The sequence below is a fragment of the Lactuca virosa genome, chromosome 3, assembly GCF_052849685.1.
Source record: "Lactuca virosa cultivar CGN04683 chromosome 3, Lactuca_virosa_CGN04683_v6, whole genome shotgun sequence".
NCBI classification, from domain to species: domain Eukaryota; kingdom Viridiplantae; phylum Streptophyta; class Magnoliopsida; order Asterales; family Asteraceae; genus Lactuca; species Lactuca virosa.
The window spans coordinates 66,502,477-66,528,586 of NC_136428.1; the positions used below are offsets into that span (position 1 = coordinate 66,502,477).

General features: G+C 35.0%; 2 protein-coding genes across 2 annotated transcripts; both read left to right on the forward strand.

Moving 5' to 3' along the window:
- Window positions 1–688: 688 nt before the first annotated feature.
- Window positions 689–3,404, forward strand: LOC145165876 (serine/threonine-protein kinase PBS1-like). Its single transcript, XM_079084791.1, has 5 exons — window positions 689–1,318; window positions 1,673–1,878; window positions 1,963–2,152; window positions 2,253–2,644; window positions 2,738–3,404. Exons 1-5 carry the CDS (start codon window positions 1,198–1,200, stop codon window positions 3,188–3,190), a joined length of 1,362 nt encoding a protein of 453 aa, XP_078940917.1. The 5' UTR covers window positions 689–1,197; the 3' UTR covers window positions 3,191–3,404.
- An 11,946-nt stretch (window positions 3,405–15,350) lies between these two features.
- LOC145165877 (glycerophosphodiester phosphodiesterase GDPD1, chloroplastic-like) lies at window positions 15,351–18,381 on the forward strand. The gene is made up of 7 exons (XM_079084792.1): window positions 15,351–15,818; window positions 16,428–16,487; window positions 16,595–16,675; window positions 16,771–16,971; window positions 17,065–17,160; window positions 17,635–17,831; window positions 17,936–18,381. Exons 1-7 carry the CDS (start codon window positions 15,561–15,563, stop codon window positions 18,153–18,155), a joined length of 1,113 nt encoding a protein of 370 aa, XP_078940918.1. The 5' UTR covers window positions 15,351–15,560; the 3' UTR covers window positions 18,156–18,381.
- The last annotated feature ends 7,729 nt before the right edge of the window (window positions 18,382–26,110 follow it).

Consider the following 26,110-nt stretch of genomic DNA (forward strand, 5'->3'; position numbering starts at 1 on the left):
TAGTTACTTTTCATTTTTATGACGATAAGAATTTGACAAATTGCAAAATAAATCAATATTTTTGATATATATTTAAATATAATGAGAACTAAATATCATTGACGTGTTTGTTAAAAATTAATTGGTAGCTGATAATGATAATTGATATTGAAAAATTAGTTGGTAGCCGACAACTGATAATTAATATTGATAACCGGTAGCTGGTAATTGAAAATATAATTTTTATTTATATAAAAAATTCGGTAAGAATTGTTGTTAACTTGAAAATGTATAAATTTACATAAAAACCAAACATAAATTTACATAAAAACTCAAAAAAAAAAAAATTAAAAACTCCCAAAAGGTAATTGAAGTAGTTTTTGGGTTAATTTTTTTATTTAAAATAAAATCTAAAAACTGATACTGCATAATTTTTTTTTTCTATTTTTTTGTTAAATAATAAAAGCTAAAAACTCCATTCACTATCATAAAAATCGAACACATCCTATATACGTTTTGAATTACATTTTATCGCTAATTTCAAATTGATTTACAAATTATCAAATTCTGATTTGAAAATTGGAATGGTATAATATACCTTTTCTTTTTTACATTTTACACTGGCTTTAAAAGGGAAAAAAGAAAAGGCGAAAAAACAAATAGTACTTTCCAACTCCCTAGACTTAAATCACCCAACACCAAAAACCAAATGCATATGTACTCCATTAATTTGGTCAAAACCGAGTGTGAATGAGAGAGAGAGAGAGAGAGAGAGAGAGAGAGAGAGGAGAGAGGACGTGTCGTGAATGAAAGGTGCATCATAAGATGCTGAATACCCCGTAGTGTATTCTTTATGGAGGAATCATCTTCTTGAGTTCAAGTTTCTATCAATCGAAACCTCGTAGATCTAACATCCAAGAATCATTGCATTCGCATCGTCTTCTACTCGATTTGATACACATTCCCATGTAATTTTTTGGTTTAAAACAAACGACCCCTTCGTTTCTACGTTCCCCGCATGTTCTTTTTCAAAATCTTTGATCAGTCGGATTCAAGATTAGGTTCTTCATCTGGGTTTACATCAAAAGAATACTCGTTATGCATTTGAAAATCTAGAAGCCAACGATTCGATTCTAAATTAATTTCCTTTCTTTTCCGATTTGAGGAGAGAGAGAGAGAGAGAGAGAGAGAGAGAGAGAGAGAGCGCCAGGGGGATTAATGGGTTGTTTTTCTTGCTTTGATTCGAGGGTGGAGGAAAAATCGAATCCTCAAAAAGTTGGGGCTGATCGTCCTGAAGTCCACCCATCTGCCCCTTCCAATATCTCCAGATTACCTTCTGGTAAGTGTGTATGTGTGTTTGTTCAATTAATTTTCTTACGATTTAAAGTATAAACACATCAACATTGATTGTTTGATTTTGATAATTTGATCTGATCTGCCTTTGTATCTATTATGAACTCCCTTTTATTTCTTACATGACCATGATTAATTACTCACTTCAGATTGATGTAGACCCCATTAAATTATTCTATAGAGCATCGTTTTCATTTTCAATTATGACTAGAATTATAGAATTAGTTACAATATAGACAAAAGATCTATGAAATTGAGCAGTTACTAATCTCATATCACTTTTTACTGTAGACACAAATAATTTATTAGTTTCATTACTGTGAATTGATCGGATTTACAGGTGTTGACAGACTGAAATCTAGAAACAATGTGAGTTTAAGAAGGGAATCATCAGGTTCAAAAGAAGGTCCATATGGTCAAATTGCTGCTCAAACATTCACATTCCGTGAGCTTGCAGCTGCAACAAGCAATTTCAGCCCTGATTGCTTTTTAGGGGAGGGCGGCTTTGGCCATGTCTATAGAGGACGTCTTCAGGGTAGTGGTCAGGTATAATCTTTCTGTTTCTATAATCTATTGTTTCAAAGTATATATAATCTTATAACTTATAAATTATATAATCTTTTATAAAAGGTTGTAGCTGTGAAACAATTGGATAGAAACGGGCTTCAGGGTAACCGTGAATTTCTTGTTGAAGTTCTTATGCTTAGCCTTTTACATCATCCCAACTTAGTGAATTTGATTGGGTATTGTGCTGATGGAGACCAAAGACTTCTTGTTTATGAGTTCATGCCATTGGGTTCACTAGAAGATCACCTTCATGGTATAACCATCTTTCTACTTTCCTTTTTTTATAAACATACCATACATATAATTTATCAAAAATATATATACAATAACACAAGTGATTTAACTCCTCACAGATCTTCCACCGGACCGAGAAGCACTAGATTGGAACACAAGAATGAAGATAGCTGCAGGAGCAGCCCGAGGTTTGGAGTTTCTTCATGATAAGGCTAACCCTCCTGTGATTTACAGGGACTTCAAATCCTCCAACATTTTACTCGGTGAGGGATTTCAACCAAAGCTCTCGGATTTCGGGCTTGCAAAACTGGGCCCCACTGGTGACAAGTCCCATGTTTCAACGCGTGTCATGGGGACATATGGTTATTGTGCACCTGAATATGCCATGACCGGTCAACTCACGGTCAAATCTGATGTGTACAGCTTCGGTGTGGTTTTCCTAGAGCTTATTACCGGTCGTAAAGCCATCGATAGCACTGCACCACAAGGGCAACAAAACCTTGTAACTTGGGTAATTAATTAATTAATTATCCTTTTTCTTTCTATTCGTGTCTTTTTTTTTTTTGTATTTATATAATTAACTTGGTGTGAAATAAAATTTTAGGCAAGACCATTGTTTAATGATAGAAGGAAGTTTGCATCATTGGCGGATCCAAGGCTTGAAGGTCATTATCCAATGAGGGGGCTTTACCAGGCTCTAGCGGTTGCATCCATGTGTATCCAAGAACAGGCGGCGGCTCGACCGTTGATAGGTGATGTGGTGACCGCGTTGTCTTATCTTGCGAACCATGCGTATGACCCTGGTGCGGTCAATGGTCAAAGCAACAAGCACGCGAATGGGAGGGTTTTAAAGAATGAAGAAGGTGGAGGATCGGGGCGTAGTAGATGGGATCTTGAAGGATCTGAGAAAGGAGAATCGCCAAGAGACACACCCAGGATTTTGAACAGGGATCTTGATAGGGAAAGGGCTGTTGCAGAGGCAAAGATGTGGGTGGAGAAGAGAAGGCAGAGTGCTCAAGGCAGTTTTGATGGGAATAGCAATGGCTCTGGTCAGTAGAAGGATGGTTTGAGTTTTTTGTTTTTCTTCTTTTTGCCAAAACCGAATTTGGGAAAAGATTGGAGGAGTGTATAGAAACGATGAGGAGGATGTTGTGATGTTTATGGTTAATTTTTCCTACACAGTGAGGCATTTTAGGTGCTTTGTGGGTGTCTTGTTGTTTTTCTAATGTAACATATTGGTTAATGATACACAACATGGTTTTGGTCCGTTATTTTTGCTCCAGTTTCCAATTATTAGTTATCAGTTTCTTGCCTATACTTTCTCGCAGAACCTGTAAGCTGATATATACACAAAATGCTCGGTTTATAGTAAGCCGATATATACAAGCAAGATGCTAATGTTGGATATAATATGCAAGATACAAACAATTTACTGTACTGCTAATTATATGTTATATGTTAGACCGAGGGGTCTCACACTAAAAGCTATAAAAAGGATTTGGAAATATATAATAGATTTATTGGATAAGTTATTATTAACCAACTAGAATAAATAAGTAAATCTATTAATTATTTCTCATTTATTAGTTAAAACCAAATAAATAAATAAGTTTATACAATAAATAAACAAAAGAGTTTGGATGGGTTGGTTGCTCAAAGTGGTTAAGCGGTCGTTTGATAGTCGGTAATTGTGCTAGAGGTTTGGACCGGGTTAGAAGCAAAATGGAACACCAAACATGTGGACTAAAGAGCGAGTCCAAGGGAGGGGTTGATCAGAGAAAAAATGAAGAACAAATTGGGTCAAGAAGGAAAACAATGGGGACCGAATTAGCAAAAATATGGCGCCCGCCCGAGTCCAAGGGTGTAGAAGGGAAACAAACATGCTGACTCGAGACTGAGACCAGGTCCTAGCTTCAGACCCTGTTAGAAGGAAAATCAAATGACCCCTAACTTGAAAGGTTTTTAGAAAGCTCACTCATCGATATAAAATATACGTATATATAAATGGATATGTGTTACCAATAATAAGCAACATAATTGAAAACCTCTCTCTCTCTCTCTCTCTCTCTCTCTCTCTCTCTCTCTCTCTCTCTCTCTCTCTCTCTCTCTCTCTCTCTCTCTCATAGTAGTGTTCTAAATATGCTTGTGTGGATACGCATAGTGATAATCAATCCTGATTACCACCTCCTACATCAAAGGATCCGTACACATCAAAGGTATATCTAGGAACCTTTTATGGTTGTTAGTTGATTATTCATGTCTAACTGGATCTGTTTGTGGAAAATAAAATTTTAAACTTGATATTTCGTTGCATATTAATTCTTTAAATTTGTTGGAATGGATCAAACCTAACAATGGTACTAATAGCCACTTTTAGACATCATAATCAATATATTAATTTATCTTCGGTCGCATTTGTTCTTCGTATTCTTGAAGTAATGTTCAAAATATTCTAATTGTTAAATTTGGAGTTTAATGTTTTAATGGGTTGATGTAGTTTTATTTTAGATAAATATTATCATTTATAAATTTATATGCATACTTTTATAAGTAAAACATTAAATTCGACAATTCGTTCATTAAGATAGACATATTTTTCTTGCCCAATTGGATTGTGTATGAATGTATTTGAATGTTCTTTTTATTTTCATTAAAAAATTATGATGGGTTGGTTGCGCATGTGTAACGCCCGTAGATCCGGGCTAGTCAATTTAGAGATAATAGGGGTCGAAAACGACTTTTCGACAAAAAATTATTTAGAATAAATAATCTTAACCAAATTGTAGAATATGTCTCAAGGGTTCCGTATATATAAAGAACGCCGAAATCCGAGTTACAACGAAGAAGTTATGGCCTGTCGAAGTTTTTCAGCAAAACCGGCACATCACCGGGAGACGTAAATAGTGAATTTACGATAGAGGACTTTTTAGCCTTAGTGATCTAAACAAAAGTTGTAGTATACGTTAAACCGAGAACATACAAAAAAAAAAAAGAACGCCCAAATCTGACTTCGTATGAGGAAGTTATGAATTTTCTAAGATTTGGCATAATAGTGCACGACCCGAAACTCGGGTTTTAGTTCGAGCGGTTTTTGGCCTACGCAACCTAAATAAGAGTTGAAGATCTCATCAATAGGAACTCAACGATAAAAAGACAGACAAAAACGGAGTCCGTATGAAGGAGTTACGAATTCTTCGCGGTCATTTAACAGTCTAATCTCCTCCTACTGTTAATTTAAGATCGGTCGAGAATTAGCCGACGGAGTCTAAATGAAAGTTGTAGATATTGTTTTTACCTACGCGTGGAAAAAAAGAACGTCGAAAACGGAGTTCGTATGCGAGAGTTATGATTTTTCTAAGTCGGGAGGGTGCTGTGCGAGTTTGGGTGACGTGGCGCGATCACAGCCGTTGCTTTCTCTCCAAGGAAAGCCATCAGATGATGACACATGGCACTGACTTGGCGAGTCCATCAGGAATTCAGCCTATAAATAAGAGTGTCGAGTTCCCTCATTTCCTCACCCCTCAACCCTCTTCTTTCTCTCTCTATACTCTCTCTAAGCTCCATACCCCTCCCCCCTAAAGTCTAGGTAAACCCCCTAGCACCTGAAGGAAGCCCCGAGGCTCCCGAAGCCCCGAGAAAAGAGCCTTTCGGCTCGGGAACGCTGCTCCAGCGAAGCCCGGTTTTCGAAAAAACCCGTTGTAAGTGAGCTATGTCTAACCTATCTTTAGTATAGCTTATGTTTCAATATAGTAATGTTATTAGGAACTTATAATGAGTATTTGGGCTATTATTATGAGTTATATAAGTGTCGTTATAATATCTTTTTAACCACTCGCGGTATGGGGAATTGTAACGCCCGTAGATCCGGACTAGTCAATTTAGAGACGATAAGCATCAAAAATGACTTTTTCATGGAAGATTATTTAGAAGGAGTAATCTTAACTAAGTTGTAGTCTATGTTACAAGGATTCCGTACATATAAAGAACGCCGAAATCCGAGTTATAACGAAGAAGTTATGACCTGTCGAAGTTTCGCGACAAAACCGGCACGACACAGCGCGACGTAAATAGTGAATTTACGTTAGAGCGATATTTGGCCTTAGCGATCTAAATGAAAGTCGTAGAATACGTTAAACCAAGAGCGTGCATAAAAAGAACGTCTAAATCTGACTTCGTATGAGGAAGTTATGATTTTTCGAAGTTTCAGCATTAACAGTATGCAGCCCGAAACTCGAGATTGAGGTCGAGTGATATTTAGCCAAAACTTTCTAAATGAGAATTGAAGATCTCATCAATAGTAGTCCAACGATAAAAAGACAGACGAAAACGGAGTTCAGATGAAGGAGTTATGAATTTCGAACGGAGTTTTCCTGTCCCGGCCTACTAAAAATAATATAATAAAAATATAATAAAAATAATGTCAAAATTAGCCGATGAAGTCTAAACGAGAGTTGTAGAGCATAATCTCACCTACGCGTGGATATAAAGAACGTCGAAAACGGAGTTCGTATGCGAAAGTTATGAATTTCTGAAGTTCGGGGCGAGAAACCCCAAAACTGTCAGAGTTCACGACGTGAATACAGTGTTCACGACGTGAACTCAGTATTCATGACTTCTGGAGCCTGACAGACGCAAGTGGCGATGACGCACCTGATGACTATTGAATTCACGACGTGAGAACTTAAAATTCACGACGTGAGAGCTGAAAAATGACCCTATAAATAGAAATCGAGGGTCAGCCGATTTTGGTTGCTCTATCTCTTCTCTCCCACTCCCGATACCCTCTCTAAGCCCTATTTTAACCCCCCGAAGCCCCGGTATCATCCCGAGACACGAAGCAAGTCCCGAAGCCCGAAGATCCCGAGAAGAAAAGAGTTTCCGAGCCGAAGCTCCGCCTGCGAGAAGCCCGGTGTGTGAAGATCTTCCAGTTTTACCGAAGAATACTACTTTACGAGCCGTAGTGCTGTCCGAGAATCGTCTAATCAAGTGAGTGTGTAGTTACTTTCTTCTACCGCGTATTTATGAAGTATTTGCTATGAAATACGTGCTATGTGTTTATACGTTGTTAGTTTACTTGAGATGGTTGTTGGAATGAATGTTTTATACAGGTTTTTAAATGAATTAAACCATATATGTAATTTATATCTACGAATATGTCGGGTAAAACATGGGTAGATAAGTGATGTGGTATGAAAGATGTTATAGATAATCTTAGCAGATGCGCTTAATAGTAAATGTCATAATCCTGGCAGATGCGCTTATAGGATAAAGTCGGCAGATGCGCCAAATAGAGAATGTCATAATACTAGCAGATGCGCTTATAGGATAATCCTGGCAGATGCGCTTATAGGATAAGGTCGGCAGATGCGCCAAATAGTGAATGTCGTAATCCTGGCAGATGCGCTTAAAGGATAATGTTGGCAGATGCGCCTAATAGTGTATGTCGTAATCCAGGCAGTGGCGCCTAATAGTGAATGTCGTAATCCTGGCAGATGCGCTTAAAGGATAATGTTGGCAGTGGCGCCTAATAGTGTATGTCGTAATCCAGGCAGTGGTGCCTAATAGTGTATGTCGTAATCCAGGCAGTGGTGCCTAATAGTGTATGTCGTAATCCAGGCAGTGGCGCCTAATAGTGAATGTCGTAATCCTGGCAGAGGCACTTAGAGGATAAAGTTGGCAGATGCGCCTTATGTAGCAATGGATTTTGTGCCAATTCCTTAGGTCAATCCTTAGGAATGAATGAATGACGGATAGTTGATTCTTAGGGTAAAACCTTAAGAAATAAAGAAGATGATGGGGATGGGTAATTGGGTTGATTGTTTGATGATTAAATATAATAATTATATTATTGTGGGTTGAAAACCCTATATGCTCACCAGGCTCCCAAGTCTGACCCACTCAGCTTTCTTTGCATTACAGGTAATGGCACAAGAGTATAAGTTGGTGGACTTGACGAGAGATTTTGGATTATAGATCAGTAGTTATAAATAACTATTGTAAGGTCTATTTTATATTGTTTATGCTTTTGGTCTGTATCGGAACATGACATCCCGAGATTTTATTATTTAATGAAAAATACATTCTCTTTGAGAAATGTTTTGATAAAGTTTTATCATATCTTGTTTGGGAACAAATTCCGCAACCGTTTTCTTTAAAGGATTACTCTGATTTATAAAACAAAGCATAAACAAATCGGTCTTTTCTGGCCGTGAAAAAGGGGATGTCACAGTTGGTATCAGAGCATTAGTTTAAGCGAACTAGGAATTTGTAGGAAATTTCTAGACTTAAACTTAGAATGCTAAGTAATGATTGTGAGGAGTGTGTCTAAAATATGTTAGGTAGTACACCTAAATTGACACAAGCACTAGTTTATTTTAGGAATGATGCCTAAAATGCTTTTATGTGCTAAATGTTTTGTGTGATAGCTATATTGATGCTATTATTTGTTCGGATCTATGGTCTGTTACCGACCGGATCTGGAAACCTTATGTGTTTAGGATTCTAAGCGTATGACTACGATATTAGAACTAGCATGTAAACGTTTCGGGGTGATAAGGAGATTTATACGTTTATCGTAATTAAAGCTTTCTTATCTTAAAATTCTCGCTTGGTACACCGAATGTCTACTTGGGTGCACAAAGGGTCATGGTGAAGACTCGTAGAGAAATTGAGTAAATGGAAGAAATGAAAAAGGCTTATGATAGTGGATGACACCTATCAGAAGATATCGTAAGAGTGGTATCTTGCCTTTAGAGTATGTCTTATGAAATAACAGTACGTTTAGAGGAGTACGGTACGTCTGAAGTACACCTTCGATTGGCAGGATGATGGAGAGATTGGTGTAATTCTTGAGGTTGTCTCATCACCCGGTATTTCCATCACCAATCGAGTTGAAGTAGAATTGATGATTGAAGATACGCAATGAAGAAGTCCTAGTAGAGTCTAGGGAAATTGTTTACGATTATTTGGACACATTCGTATGTGTTAAATTGTTTTGTGATTTTAGGACTTGGGGACTGCGAGACAATACTTGGGACGAGTATGAGTAGGTGTGAAAGGTAGTAGATGCATATACTACCGGAAGCACAGGACTCGCACTTGGATCAGGGAAAGTCACAAGGTTACCAAGAAGCTGGTGATTGATTTCGTTTTATTCGAGTATGTCATTACCCTTGTTTCGGTAATGATTAGTGAGATGGTTGTTATTCCGACCCTAGTGGTCATATAAATTTGAGTTCGACTGCGATGAGTATGTTACGTGGTCTAGAGGACCAAGTCAGATGTAACATCTGACTTAAGTCAGAAGATTGAAATCAATGTGATCGATAGCATCACGCTCGTTGTTAAGGAAGCTTGTAGCTAGAAATGCTACATGTAAAAATGTGATTATATCACATTAGAATATGAAGGAAGGTATATTCCATTCTGGAATTTGACTCTATGAGACTTGAGTCTAAGCGTTGCATCATACGATGAGAGGTCATTAGAACACGACCCATCAGTCTGTTACAATAGATAAAGGAAAGTACTTATCCTAAGAAGAAGAAAGAGTCCTCAATAAGGATTTATTTTGTAACTCGAAGGTTACGATTGAAAGTACAACATAGTACGAAGAGCAGATGCATGATTGAGCACTACCTGCTATTGAGAAGTCCAAGAGTTAGATACTCTTTCGAGGAAACATAGAAGTTACGGTTATTACCTAGGATGAAGAGATAGCATATGGAATCATTATACAAGTCCTATTTTCGTTGATGATTCCGGGACGTAATCATCCTAAGGGGGAGATAATTGTAACGCCCGTAGATCCGGGCTAGTCAATTTAGAGACGATAAGCATCAAAAATGACTTTTTCATGGAAGATTATTTAGAAGGAGTAATCTTAAATAAGTTGTAGTATATGTTACAAGGATTCCGTACATATAAAGAACGCCGAAATCCGAGTTATAACGAAGAAGTTATGACCTGTCGAAGTTTCGCGACAGAACCGACACGACACAGCGCGACGTAAATAGTGAATTTACGTTAGAGCGATACTTGGCCTTAGCGATCTAAATGAAAGTCGTAGAATACGTTAAACTAAGAGCGTGCATAAAAAGAACGTCTAAATCTGACTTCGTATGAGGAAGTTATGATTTTTCGAAGTTTCAGCATTAGCAGTATGCAGCCCGAAACTCGAGATTGAGGTCGAGTGATATTTAGCCAAAACTTTCTAAATGAGAATTGAAGATCTCATCAATAGTAGTCCAACGATAAAAAGACAGACGAAAACGGAGTTCAGATGAAGGAGTTATGAATTTCGAACGGAGTTTTCCTGTCCCAGCCTACTAAAAATAATATAATAAAAATATAATAAAAATAAAGTCAAAATTAGCCGATGAAGTCTAAACGAGAGTTGTAGAGCATAATCGCACCTACGCGTGGATATGAAGCACGTCGAAAACGGAGTTCGTATGCGAAAGTTATGAATTTCTGAAGTTCGGGGCGAGAAACCCCAAAACTGTCAGAGTTCACGACGTGAATATAGTGTTCACGACGTGAACTCAGTATTCATGACTTCTGGAGCCTGACAGACGCAAGTGGCGATGACGCACCTGATGACTATTGAATTCACGACGTGAGAACTTAAAATTCATGACGTGAGAGCTGAAAAATGACCCTATAAATAGAAATCGAGGGTCAGCCGATTTTGGTTGCTCTATCTCTTATCTCCCACTCCCGATACCCTCTCTAAGCCCTATTTTAACCCCTCGAAGCCCCGATATCATCCCGAGACACGAAGCAAGTCCCGAAGCCCGAAGATCCCGAGAAGAAAAGAGTTTCCGAGCTGAAGCTCCGCCTGCGAGAAGCCCGGTGTGTGAAGATCTTCCAGTTTTACCGAAGAATACTACTTTACGAGCCGTAGTGCTGTCCGAGAATCGTCTAATCAAGTGAGTGTGTAGTTACTTTCTTCTACCGCGTATTTATGAAGTATTTGCTATGAAATACGTGCTATGTGTTTATACGTTGTTAGTTTACTTGAGATGGTTGTTGGAATGAATGTTTTATACAGGTTTTTAAATGAATTAAACCATATATGAAATTTATATCTACGAATATGTCGGGTAAAACATGGGTAGATAAGTGATGTGGTATGAAAGATGTTATAGATAATCTTAGCAGATGCGCTTAATAGTAAATGTCATAATCCTAGCAGATGCGCTTATAGGATAAGGTCAGCAGATGCGCCAAATAGAGAATGTCATAATACTAGCAGATGCGCTTATAGGATAATCCTGGCAGATGCGCTTATAGGATAAGGTCGGCAGATGCGCCAAATAGTGAATGTCGTAATCCTAGCAGATGCGCTTAAAGGATAATGTTGGCAGATGCGCCTAATAGTGTATGTCGTAATCCAGGCAGTGGCGCCTAATAGTGAATGTCGTAATCCTGGCAGATGCGCTTAAAGGATAATGTTGGCAGTGGCGCCTAATAGTGTATGTCGTAATCCAGGCAGTGGTGCCTAATAGTGTATGTCGTAATCCAGGCAGTGGTGCCTAATGGTGTATGTCGTAATCCAGACAGTGGCGCCTAATAGTGAATGTCGTAATCCTGGCAGAGGCACTTAGAGGATAAAGTTGGCAGATGCGCCTTATGTAGCAATGGATTTTATGCCAATTCCTTAGGTCAATCCTTAGGAATGAATGAATGAAGGATAGTTGATTCTTAGGGTAAAACCTTAAGAAATAAAGAAGATAATGGGAATGGGTAATTGGGTTGATTGTTTGATGATTAAATATAATAATTATATTATTGTGGGTTGAAAACCCTATATGCTCACCAGGCTCCTAAGCCTGACCCACTCAGCTTTCTTTGCATTACAGGTAATGGCACAAGAGTATAAGTTGGTGGACTTGACGAGAGATTTTGGATTATAGATCAGTAGTTATAAATAACTGTTGTAAGGTCTATTTTATACTGTTTATGCTTTTGGTCTGTATCGGAACATGACATCCCGAGATTTTATTATTTAATGAAAAGTACATTCTCTTTGAGAAATGTTTTGATAAAGTTTTATCATATCTTGTTTGGGAACAAATTCCGCAACCGTTTTCTTTAAAGGATTACTCTGATTTATAAAACAAAGCATAAACAAATCGGTCTTTTCTGGCCGTGAAAAAGGGGATGTCACAGGGGAATCTGGTTTTGAGGGCCGCTTGGGTTGCTGGATTCAGAAGTGCTATATGCCAAAATGATCCTGCCCTCCGGTGTTTCATGTCTGACCCCTGTCTGTACATAGTGGGTGAAGAGTATTGTTTAACGCTTATATAATAGTAATAATAGCAAGACTATTAATTAGTCTCGTCGAACATTAGACTAAACTCTAGTGGTAATGATACTAGGTTCTGTCAAATGAGTTGTTTTAAAGTAAACGAAGCGTTGTCCGAGTACCGAGTCACCACCTTATCAAGTGAGTGCATAGTTACGTTCATCGTACACATAGATATGAAGTATTTTATATAAATTACGTGCTATGTGTGCATATTGTCTGTATACTTGCCGTCTATGCTGAGTGAAAGATTTTTTATACATGTTTTAAATAATTTAAACTGTATATGTATTTTATATCTACAAAATGTGTTGGGTAAAACATGGGTAGATGAAATAGTTGATGTGTGACAAAAAAACAAAATGATGAGAGGTGATATAGACCATGAGATAAGGGTGAGAGGTGAACCATGAGAGAAGCCTTTTACCCAAGTGTTGGCCCCGTCATCTAGCAGAGTATGGATGACAACCACAGACTATTCTAGACAGTCCAGTGGAACACTAGCAGGCTCGCAACCTGTAGGTGTTATTTGAACTGTGTATTCACCAGTTGTACTCTAAAAACTCATTGACATGTATTGCGAGTGGATTCTATGAAACGATACTGTCCTTAAACGAGATAAAAACCCATTGACATGTATTGCGAGTGGATTCTCGGAAACGATACTGTCGATAAACGAGATAACCCTGGCAACTATGGATTTAGTGCCTGATGAGCAAACCCTGGCAACTATGGATTTAGTGTCTGTTGAGTAAACTCTGGCAACGATGGATTTCGTGCCTATTCCTTAGGATAATCCTTAGGAAAGAATAAACGAGGAATAGCTAATTCTTAGGGTAAATCCTTAAGAGTAAAGAAGATAATGGGGATGGGTAATTGGGTTAATTGTTTGATGATTAAACATAATAATTATATTATTGTGGGTTGAAAACCCTATGTACTCACCAGGTTTCCCAACCTGACCCACTCAGTTTATTTATATCACAGGTGTTGATATGAAGTCACATTACACTGAGAGATTAAGGAGATATAAATCACTAGTGATAATGAATGTAACTTCTGTTTATGCTTATGTTTTTGTATTGACGATGACATCCCAAATGTTTTAAAATGAATAAAAATATTTTTCTTCGGAAATGCCTTGATAACGTATTTATCATGTTTTACTGGGAACAAATTCCGCAATATTTTTATTAAAAGAGGTACTCTGATTTTTATAAAGCATAAACAAAATCAGCATTTTCTGACCGTGAAAATGGGGATGTCACAGCATGCTTGTAATAAACTAAGGTTCTTATCTTTATTTATTTTTATATGTTTATTGTAAATTTTAAAATACATAGTAAATACGACAGACGAAACTCTAAAGATGGACCGAACTAGAGATAGATTGGCAGTCCAAAAGGTTGAGGCAGCCTTGGGTCAACAATTGTGGCTTGCCTAATCCCTTGGTGTCACCAACCTAAGTCACTAACAATCTGACATCCTACCATGAAAGGCAGCCCAAGCCTCACCTTGGCCCACCAACAACCAACTCCACTAAGCAAAACAGCCTAACAACACACATTGCGGTGGTGGTCAGGGGCATGCGAATGCGATTATGCAAAATGCTTTTCGAATGTATTCCAAGTCCAAGAAATTTTGTTGAAGTCTTAGGACGTTGCTCTTCGACACTGCTCTCTAAACGGTCAGAGGGCCATCGTAAGTGGCTCAACCCCTTGACCACAAATTTCATCGTGTTTGATACCAAACTCGACTTATATAATTCTATTCATATACACATATGAATTCTTTATTACTTTATTTGTATTATATTCACAATTTAAATTTTATTTGACGCTCATATTAAATCTATTTACATAAGGGAAATCTCCAGAAAAGTCCTAATTTTTATCCTAATTTACGAAAAAATCTCAAACTAAATTTTGTTTACGAAAAAGTCTCAATTACCGGTAAAAATAACGATTTGACCCATTTTCCGGTTTACCGGTTTCATTAAAGTCTCATTATTTTATCATAATTTACGAATAAGCCCAAAATAAAATTAAGTAATGATTTAGCAATTTTCTCCATTTAACATACATTTTACCAGGTTCATTGCTGATCTAAACGTCTAGTTATTAAAGTAGCTGATAAGATAGATATAATGGGTTATATAATGTTACATTTACCGTAAAATTTGATATCCATCTTATTGACTCATTTATGATTATGTATCCATGTCAACAATGAAACCGGTAAAATGTGTGTTTTTGGAAAAAAGGGTGGGAAATGAGTTTGATGAGATAGATATACTGGGTAACATAAGATTAGATAGACAATCTGAAATTTCTTATAAACTTGAAAATGGCGAATTTGTTGCTAGTTTATGTAATTATTGTAATTTTCGTTGGATGCATTTTATATTTCAAAAAATATATAGTAGATCATGATATAATTTTTTTATGGTAAACATAACATTATATAATCCAACATATCTATCATCAGTTCACTTAATAACTATGCTTCCAGGTCAATAATGACACTGGTAATAGGTATGTTACAAGGAGAAAATTGCTAAATCATCACTTAATTTTAGTTAGAGACTTATTCGTAAATTATGGTAAAATAATAAGACTTTAATGAAACCGGGTAAGTAATGAAACTGATAAACCGGAAAAAAGGGTCAAATCATCGTTTTTACCGGTAATCAGAACTTTCATAAACAAATTTTAGTTTGAGACTTTTTGTAAATTAAGATGAAATATTATGAATTTTTGGAGATTTTCCTTTACATAAAATAGCAAGCATGCAACACTTAACAAAAGTGAGGTTCATTTTTTTAAATATATTTATAAAATGTGGCTGTTAATTTATTGTCGTGAGTGAAAGGATGAAGAGAAAAGTTAAGAGTTTTATATATGTACGAATGGTCTACAAATTACGTGGACGTTCTGCGGTGGTCTAGAAGTTGAAGGTGGGTTGTATTACAGGCATGGTGTCATACTGTTCAAAAGCCATGGAAACGAAAGTTGAAAAAACCCAATAATATCCAAAGAATATTCCCCGTAATCTCTGGTTTATCGTGGATAATACCTTTAAATTCATTCTCCCTAACTCTTCCCAATCCCCCCTAACAATGCCTCTCAAAGCTGTTCATGTCAAAAATGTTCCTAATCTCGATCAAGTTTCAGATGATCTTAATTCTCCTACATTCAACACTTACCCTCATCTCGTTCGGCCGGCGGAGGACTTCATGGTGATCGGACATAGGGGAACCGGAATGAATTTATTGCAATCATCTGACCCCAGAATGAAATCCATCAAAGAAAATTCGATCCTCGCATTTAATGCCGCCGGAAAATTCAATCTGGATTTCATCGAATTCGATGTTCAGGTAGTTTTTTTGTTTCGCTTATGTTTGATTCTGTCTAGGATTGCATAAGTTTCCTTTACGTTTCTGATTATTGGAGACGTCTAAAATGGGATTGACGGTGATTGTTTGCCGGTGGCCGCGGCGATTCCCGATTAAAAAATGTACGACAACGGCCCCAGTTTGCCGCTAAAACGACGTCTTTTTTGTCCTATCGGTTTACATATCATAAACCACGTGTTCGAAAGACTGACACAACAGGTTGTTCCATAGCCCACGAAGTATGACTATTTGAATTATTTTTTCAAAGTCGCTTTCGTGTCTTCATTTGATGTAGACATTAGTTGGAGTTTTTCGATTTCTTCATTCAAATTCAAGTAAAACAAATATTTATTTAAACCCAAATTCATCACACCTCAAACCCCTTTTTAAACAGTAAAAATATTTAATGGTTTTGTCCAAAAGAATAAAAAATTATTATTAATTAGTGATTACGTGTTTTGGAATTGTTTAATTCATTCAAGAGACTGATTTGTTTATTTGTTTGGTGTTTCTTTGAACATTTCTTGATCTAAGTTTGGGTGATGGAAGAAACTTAGACAAAAAACGTAAACGAAAACCCTCTTTTTGTAGGTGACCAAAGATGATTATCCAATCATTTTCCATGACAACTTCATCTTCACCGAAGACAAGGTCAGTCTAAATCATCTCTCTTCAAAATATTCATTCCATGGAGATTCAGTCTGATGATAGTTTATGGCTACAAAAAAAGATGGTTAGTTATTGCGTTTTGATTTCAGGGTGTTATAATTGAGAAAAGAGTGACAGATTTGAATTTGGATGAATTCCTTTCCTATGGACCTCAAAGGGAGCCTAATAAAGTAATGACTTCCCAATTCCCATACATCTCTCTTTTTTATTTTCCATATTTGAAGTTATTTCATTATTTTAATTGGTGTAATCTTGATGATATCAGGTGGGTAAACCTTTGTTTAGGAAAACGAAAGCTGGGAGAATTTTCGAGTGGAAAGTTGAGAATGACGATCATCTATGCACATTGGAAGAGGTATTTCAGAAAGTAAATCATTCAATGGGATTCAATATTGAGTTCAAGTTTGATGATAATGTTGTGTACAAAGAAGATGATTTGGTTCATGCCATAAAAGTTGTTCTTCGTGTATGCCCTTCTCCTTTCGCGTTTCTTTAACAATTTCCATGTCATTAAACGCGATACCATTTGATAGATTAATTTGATTTCTATTTTTGGCAGGTCGTATTCAAGTATGCTAAAGAAAGATCCATATTTTTTTCAAGCTTTCAGCCTGATGCCACTCTTTTGATCCGAAAACTTCAAAACACCTATCCTGTAGGTCTCATTTTATATCATTTTACAAACAATATGCGTCACAGGGATAAGACTGAACAAGTTGTACTGCGTTTAACATTCATTAGACTAGACTTGGACATATATATTAACGGGACAAAAACTAATGTTTTTTCCGGTAAAGCAAGGTGACATACATGATACATCTCTCATTTGGAAAATATGTAAATGTCCCTAGCTATATATCCCAATCATTGAAAATAACCCTAAAAAATTTGCTTAATCCGACAATAATATTAGTGTACGTGTGTGACAAACAAAAAAGTTTCCATCATTTTTGTGATTCTCTCGTTTTTCTGAAAAGACATGAATGCCCCTACTTATAACATTATTGAAAATAGTCCTAGCCGCTAAAATGCTTGTCTAATTATGAGTAGTCTTTTCCACGTAACAATAAAAAGTTTCCATCTTTTTGTGTTTGATTGTTTTTTTTTTTTTTTGTGAATGTGTGGTTAGGTTTTCTTTCTCACAAATGGAGGGTCCGAAACATATGCGGACACCCGGCGGAATTCTTTAGATGAAGCAATGAACTTGTGCTTAGCTGGCGGCTTAAACGGAATTGTGTCTGAAGTAAGAGCGATTCTAAGAAATCCAGGAGTAATTAGAAGAATTAAAGACTCTAATCTATCACTCGTAAGCTATGGCCAGTTAAAGTAAGATCCATTTTCTTGAAAACAAGAACAAATTTCAAGATTTTTTGCTTTCATTATTGTATTTTGCTTGTTTACACGAAATGTATACTTTCTGGACAATTCAGTAACATGCGAGAGGTGGTCTACCCACAACTTTTAATGGGTGTTGATGGGGTGATTGTGGATTTGGTTGAAGAGATCACAGAAGCAGTTGCAGATTTTGGTGAAACAATTGAAAAAGAGAAAGTAGGTGAAGAGGAAGAGGAAGAAGGTGATGAGATCAAGTGTTCACAGTGTCAACTTTCGAATCTTATGAAGGTCATACCAGGTTTAGTGCAACCCTAATTCGATTGTAGTTAATGGTCAATACTTTAGGAAATGACTCCCGTAAGATTGTGTATATTATCATATGTCTGTAACCTTCATGCGTGTTTTGTGTTTTGTGTATATTGTTAATCAAGGTAATATAGGAAAAGGGGCCTGCACTTTAGGTTGTATGGGAGTTATCCAATTGAAAGATGGTTGTAGCTAAGATTGTGTAAATGGAGAGTTTTCCTTGTGTTGTTTGACATTTTTTTTATTTTTTTTTTATTTTATTAATTTCTAGAAGTTGATTTGAAACACTTTTTGTCCTTATTTTTAGTTTTTATAAATAATTAAGATGTTAAATATGAAGGGAAAAACTATATTTTACCATAATAATCTAATTTTCTTACTTAGACGATCGAATGCATCTATAAGTTATGTATTTACTTGTAAAGATATGTATTATTATGGATAGGCACGAGTCATGTATTAATCTTGGGAGAATTTCTAGTTCTATGGAATAAGAAATCGAAGGATTCCATTAGGCAGCGTTTGGTAGGTGGAACTGGACGGGACAGAACAGAACAAGATCCTTTGAAATAGCGTTTGGCAGAGATGGGACTAGAACTAAGTGGAACAAAGACTAAGTCAAATGGGACTAAACCTTCAAATTTTAGTCTCACCTAAAAACATAGCACAAAGTGGGACAAGAACATTAAGACTAAAATACCACACCACCACTCATGTTCACGTCTCCCCATTGCGTCTCCCCATTGCAACTTAATACCATATGAAACCACATATTTGGTAATCTCATCCTCAACTCCTCCACTGTAATAACTAAAAAAAATTAAAGATCATCATTCTCATGCCATGCCATAATTAAAAACAAAAAAAATAAAAAATAAAAGACCCTCTGATGCATGAAAAAAATAAAACAATAATCTAAAGTCCTTCCAAGTTATTCTCGGTGCTTACACAGTTACACTGGTTTGGATTTATATATATATATATATATATATATATATATATATATATATATATATATATATATATATATATATATATTATTTATAAATATTTTTATTTTTAAAAAATATCATATGAAAATTTTATAATTATAACATGTTAAGTCTTAAGGATGATTTGGTAATTTGACCATCATGGTTTGTCTAGTTCTAATTACACCAAACACTATATAGAAGTTCTCTTCAATTCAGTCATGTCCAGTCCAGTTCCACCTTGTCCATGTAATGTACCAAACGCTACCTTATTGTTTATAGTTTATAGAGTAAATTACATGTTTGGTCCCGGATGTTTATTCAATGTAACACTTTTAGTCCAAAGCTGATGATTATTGAAAAATGGTCCCTATTTCAAATTTAATTTGTAGGTTTGTTCCCTCTCACTAACTCCCATTTGTTTCTTATTGTCAAGAACCCTCGTGTGCCATGCACATGAGGCTAGTTTCATCTTTTCACACGCAATGTTCTGTTTTTCTATTTGCTTATTCTTTTTCCAATTCAATAACAAAAATAGAGCTCGAGTCCATTAAACCCTACCCAAGTATTGATCGTCTGACTCAAATACATAGTTTTTGCACAATGTGGATTAGAAGAAGTAAATGATTTCATGTTAACGTCAAGCTTACATATGGTCCTTAAGTTTTTCCGTTTGTCCCTAAAATACTTCTTATGAAACCATTTTTTGCATGAATGGCCCCTACGGAGCATACATTGTACACAAATGATCCTTACCGTGGATATCCGTTAAATGGATCGTTAAGTTGAAAGAATTTTTGGATAATAAATATTTTTGCCATTTTGTGAGACTTGCCTAAGGACCATTTGTGAAATTTTACGAATGACCATTTGTGAAATTTTAAATAAATCTATTAATTAAATATTGTATTAATTACCATAAATCAAATAAAAATCCAAAAAAAACATAGAAAATGTAATATTTATATTAATAAAAAATTAAAACTTATAAATTTTGATCATCATGCAAATATATTTTATTTAATATACAAATAATTTTTGTTGTCTACACTTTATCTAAAATATTCAAACTATAATACATCATTAAATATTTTTGTTTTTTATTTTTTATCTAAAAAATTTGAAGTATAAAAACATCATTTTGTTACTTTTTAATTTTTACATGATGTAACTTTTAAGATTTATCTTATAAAAATATATTTATTTTTATGAAAAAATACGATGTGTTATTATAAAAAACATGTTATTATAGAAATAATAGTTTGCTGCTATTTTATTTTGAAAATATAAGTATGCGTTTTTAAGTTAAAGATAAAAATATTTTTCGGTTTTGGTTTCATAATATAAATACTGTAAATTTATATTGGTTCAGAATAAACTTTTAATATTTAATTTTATAAAAAATATTTAGTTTTATCAAAATTTCAATATATTTCTTAATTAAGACATAAACTTTTCAAAACAAAATTAAAAAACGTGTGTTAGCTAATAGTTAACTATACTCCTACAAATGTTAGAATAATTAACCATATGAATGATATGACATTAATTTCGTTTAATTAATTTTATCTAATGCAAAATAAACTTTTGAACTGAATTAATGTCATATTATTTCCTTTTAATTTCGTTTAATATTACATTAATTCTGTTTAATTCATTTTATTAAAATATATAAAATATTTTTATTCTCCATTAAATAATATGAATTAAACGGAAATAATGTTATATTATTCATATGGTTAATTATCTTATCATTTGTAGCAGCTTAGTTAATTATTAGCTAACTGAAATTTTTTAATTTTGTTTTGAAAAGTTTATGTCTTATTAAGGAATATATTTAAAATTTGATAAAACTAAATACTTTTTTAAAATTAAGTGTCAAAATTTTATATCAAACCAATATATAATTTACCGTACTTAATATTATGAAATCAAAACTGAAACATATTTTTATCTTCAACTCAAAATCGTATACTTATATTTATAAAATAAAATAGCGGCATACTATTATTTCTATAACGTAACACCTAGTTGCAGGATGTTTCTAATTTCGGGAAAAAAAAGTCGTAATTTGATCGAGTAAATGTCTTGAGCTTCAAGGGAATAAAGTTTAGACCATATTTGATGTTGATAATGTTGATTAAGCAACTTAAGCCCTCGAATTGTGCATTAGAGCCATAAAGTAAAATGAAAAAAGTGATATTCAGGCTTCTAGCATGGATTAATGGATTTAGTTCGACATGTATTACGCTAAAAGTAAGTGGATATAATTTTGGGGCTTGTTAGTACCTTCGTGTGCATATAAAGATCACTAAAAGCGGAATTATAACAAAGAAGTTATGATCGTTTAAAGTTGAAGCTGAAAACCGGAATTTATCGGAAAGCATGGAGCACCCTTTGAAAGCGTGGGGCACCCCCGGCCTTGTGTGCTATACATTTTATAGGTTTTTGGGGTATTTAAAAGCCATTAACCATAAGGGGTCGTCATTTCTAGTATCCGCGTCCCCTATAACACCTCTAATGAAATCCTAGCCTCCATTGAAGTGTTTGGAACTCATCCTCTCTCATAAAACCATTTTGGTACTCTCTTAATGTTCATTTGGTGCTTTCTTTTGGTGGTATTGTGCTCTAGAAGAAAGAAGAACAAGAAAGATTGTTCTTTGAAGCTATGCATTTGAAGTATTCAACCTCCATTCACCTTCTACACATTTGTAAGTCATAAAGTTCCAAGCTTTATTGTGTTTTATCTTCAAACCTATGAAAATATGGAGTTTTATTTTATTTTAATGAGTTTTGGTCCCTTGGTGGTGTGTTCCATAGAGTTTGTAAAGCTATTGAGCTTTTGATTGATGTTTTAGATTATATATGGTCATTTGGTGGAGTAGAGAGTGCATGCAAGAGCTTTCTTTACTCCAGGCATAAAGAAAAATGGGTTTTTGGCTATTTCTCAACTTAGAGTTTTAGATCTTGGAATTTTGTGGCCTTCTAATGGATAAAGTTGGAAAATTTATCCATTTAGACATCATGTTGATTCAGATATGAAGGTTGGAGACTTGCACTTATTGGATTAGGTTTAGAAAGATGCATTCTTGGTCCCTTTAAGACTTAAAGTCTAGATCTTGGTTGTTTTTACCATCCTAATGGATAATGTTGGAAACTTTATCCATTATGAAGCTATTAGGTACCAGATATGATGTTATGAACCTTGGTCTTTAAGGATTAAGCTCTTAATGAAGAGAAAAGCATTCTGCCAGAGACCATGACGTGGCTAAGGAAGGCACACGTCGTGGTGGTACTCTGCCTCTCGACTGTTTGTCTTGACTTGGCCACGACGTGAGAGTTCACCACGACGTGGTGGTCCGCTGAGTTGACATTGACTGTTTACTTTTGGTCAAACTTGGGTAGAATTGAGTAATTGACTTAGGAATAGTTTCAATTTGGCTTTAGGTAGCTTGGGTAGCTGTTTCTGTTTTTGAGATTGCTGTGGAGCTTTTGCTGTTTAGCTCGGGTGAGTTTTCTCACTATACTTTGTACTGCAGTATGTATCATTTGTGTGTTAGGATGTTGATATCTTTTAGTGATTTGTTAGACTGATAGATTTGTTATGATTACATATGTTTACTTGTTTTTGTATTTGCATATGTCAACATATTATGGTTGGGTTGAGGCGGTCCTGCTCTGTGTTGTAGGCCAAGATACCCAGGAGGTCCAATTGATACTATAGGCCTAAAGTGAGCGGTCCAGGTAGATGTTGTAGGCTTGGGAGAGCGATCTAGCTAGATGTTGTAGGCTTAGGAGAGCGGTATAGCTATATGATGTAGGCTTAGTTCGCAGTCCAACCCTATGTTGTAGGCCTGATGTGCATGCATTGTATATGTATTGTTATGTGGGATATTTTGGGAACCTACTAAACTTTGGCTTACAGTTGTGGAATAAATGCTTTTCAGGTACTTTAACAGTTCATAGGGAGGCGAATGCATGATTGTACACACCCATCAACAGTTTAATGATTTGAGATTTCATGATACTTTTCTTTATAACTCTGCTTTTGGAACTACAATTTACAAACAAATGATTTTGTCTTGAATATGTCTTATGAAAATATGAGTTTATTCTAGTTTGAAAATGAAAAATTTATTCTGAAAATTGGGACGTTACATATAATAACATATATTTTTTTTATAATAACACATCATATTTTTCATAAAAATAAATATATTTATATAAGATAAATCTTAAAAATTACATCATGTAAAAATTGAAAAGTAATAAAATGATTTTTTTTATTTTTCAAAATTTTTAGATAAAAAAATGAAAATATTTAATGAAGTATTGTAGTTTGAATACTATAGATAATGTCTAGACAAAAAAAATCATTTCTATATTTAATAAAATATATTTAGATAATGATTAAAATTTATAAGTTTTAATTTTTATTTATATAAATATTATATTTTTCATGTTTTATTTTTTAACATTTTTATTTGTTTTTTGGTAATTAATACACGATTTAATAGATTTATTTTAAATTTCACAATTAGTTCTTGTGTAAAATTTCATAAATGGTCATTAGGCTAGTTTCAAAGAATGGCAGATATGGTCTGTATCCAAAATTCTTTCAACTTAACGGATTCATCTAACGGACGTCCACGGTAATGACCATTTGTGTGGAAGGTTTTCTCTGTAGGGATCATCCATGCAAAAAAAGTTTCATATGGACTATTTTAGGGACAAACGAAAAAGCTTAAGGACCATCTGTGAAATTTTTTCTAGTTTATAAAGTAAAAAAGTAAATTACATGCTTGGTCCCAGATGTTTATTCAATGTAACACTTTTAGTCCAAAGTTGATAATTATTGCAAAAATGGTCCCTATTTCAAACTTAATTTGTAGTTTTTTTCCCTCACACTAACTCCCATTTGTTTCTTATTATCAATAGCCATCGTATGCCATGCATATGAGGCTAGTTTTATCTTTTCACAAAGCTATATTCTATTTCTCTCTTCGACTATTCTTTTCCAATTCAATAACAAAAATAAATCTCGAGTCCATTAAATCCTACACAAGTAGTGATCGTTTGAATCAAGTACATAGTTTTTGCATAGTATGGATTATAAGAAGTAAATGATTTCATGTTGACGTTAAGCTTATATATGGTATGTTATCCTCTGTTTTTGCCTTTGATTATATGTTATTAACTCACTTTCTCGTATATTGGCTTTGATTGTATATTGTTAGCTATACACTTGTGTTATTGCCTTTGATTATCATTTTTAGGCTTTGATTTTATGTTGTTAGTTATGTGTTTGTGTTATTGCCTTTTATTCTCTATTTTTCTGATAAGATATGAAAATATCTTCAACATACGATGCATTGTGGTGGGATTTTCACCCCATCCCTTTGAAGAAGCTACATTAACAGTCAAACTATTTCAACGTGATTGATATCAAATACTTTGTTGTGTTTGCTCTTTTTATCATGATAAGAGAACCGGAGAATGAGTAAAATTGATTGTTTATTATTTCCTTCTTTTTATAGTTTATTTTATAATTTTAGACTTTTTATTAGTATTGCATTGTATATTCTATCTCATTCTTTTATATTGGATCGTATCAGCTACTTTCTATCTTGCATGAAGTGTTTTGCAGGCTGTTGGAGTCTCGATTCTGTTGTGGTTTAGCTTAGAGATGGGCTTGGTGGGTTTTTGAGGTATTATTGGGCTTTCCGGACCCATCAAAGAAGATTTGGGCTTAAAATGTTGAAGACTTGGATGAAGTGGGCTTATGAAGATGGTCATGGACTCTTATTATTGGGTATGGACTATGCATTTGAAGCTTCAAGATGATTGGGCAAATTTGAATCATGTGAGGTGTGGAGGGGACCAAAGGAATCTTGAGTAGTGGGGTGGAGTAATGGAAAAAACAGCCAATAGCGTTTCAACACCATTTGCGAGGGTGGAGGTCTCGGTCGTGCAAACTTGCGATCGTACCCACGCAACTGCACACTTTGGGGATTTTGGTCATTTTGCTCGCCATTTTACCTTGGGGGTTAGGTTTGGCAGACACACTTCGATTTTTCCACCATTGGAGCACTTTGGAGACGATTTTTGGGAGTTTGATTTACATTCTTCTCATCCTTCTAGTAATTGTTAGTTTCTTGATGCAAAAACACTTTGGTGATTGTTATCTTGTTGCCATGAGTGGCTAATCTCTTTATCTTGATTGACTTGGGCTAAAACCCATGGATATTTGTGGGTTTTGAAGGATTCATGCTTGATTGTCATTTATCTTATGTTTATGATTCTAGTTCATAATTCTTATGCTTATTTGATACTTTGATCATAAGCTTGGTATTTGAATGAGAAATTGTTGGTTTATTTATTTAGTTTAGCATTGAATCGTTTAATTTGCTTAGAACAAGGGATTTATTATGGTAGAAATCATCTATAGCTTATGGATCATGACTCCTTTATGGATGTGTAAGCATTGACATCCTCCAGGAATTGGGGATTCCTTCATTCTTAAGGCTAATCAACTTTCTTGGGTTCAATTGCTTCAATTGAATCCTTGATTTTGATTAAGAAGGTGTGTTGTGGGCTTCCCCAACCTCCATACTACCTTTGAGGAATCTTGGCATATCATGCTTCATGATTGCTACAAAAACTTTAGGATGAATGATAAGCTTCATATTGAATGCTAATGATAAACATACAAATGTCCATTGTGTTGAATTGCCTTGGTTGACCAATTAAGAAATTGCAAGAATTTTAGTTCTTCAAGTCTTTTAGTTTTCAAGCAATTATAACCCCCCCCCCCCATTAATTTAATTGTAGTTAGTTTTATTACACTAGTTCTATTGGATTGCATTGGTGATTGAGTACAACCATTTTCTCGAGTATCGATACCCCTTTTAACCATTACATTACATTTTATTTGCAAGCAAAGGGTGTAATTTTCTTAGTGGACTTGACATCCCACCAAAAATGTGATGGTTT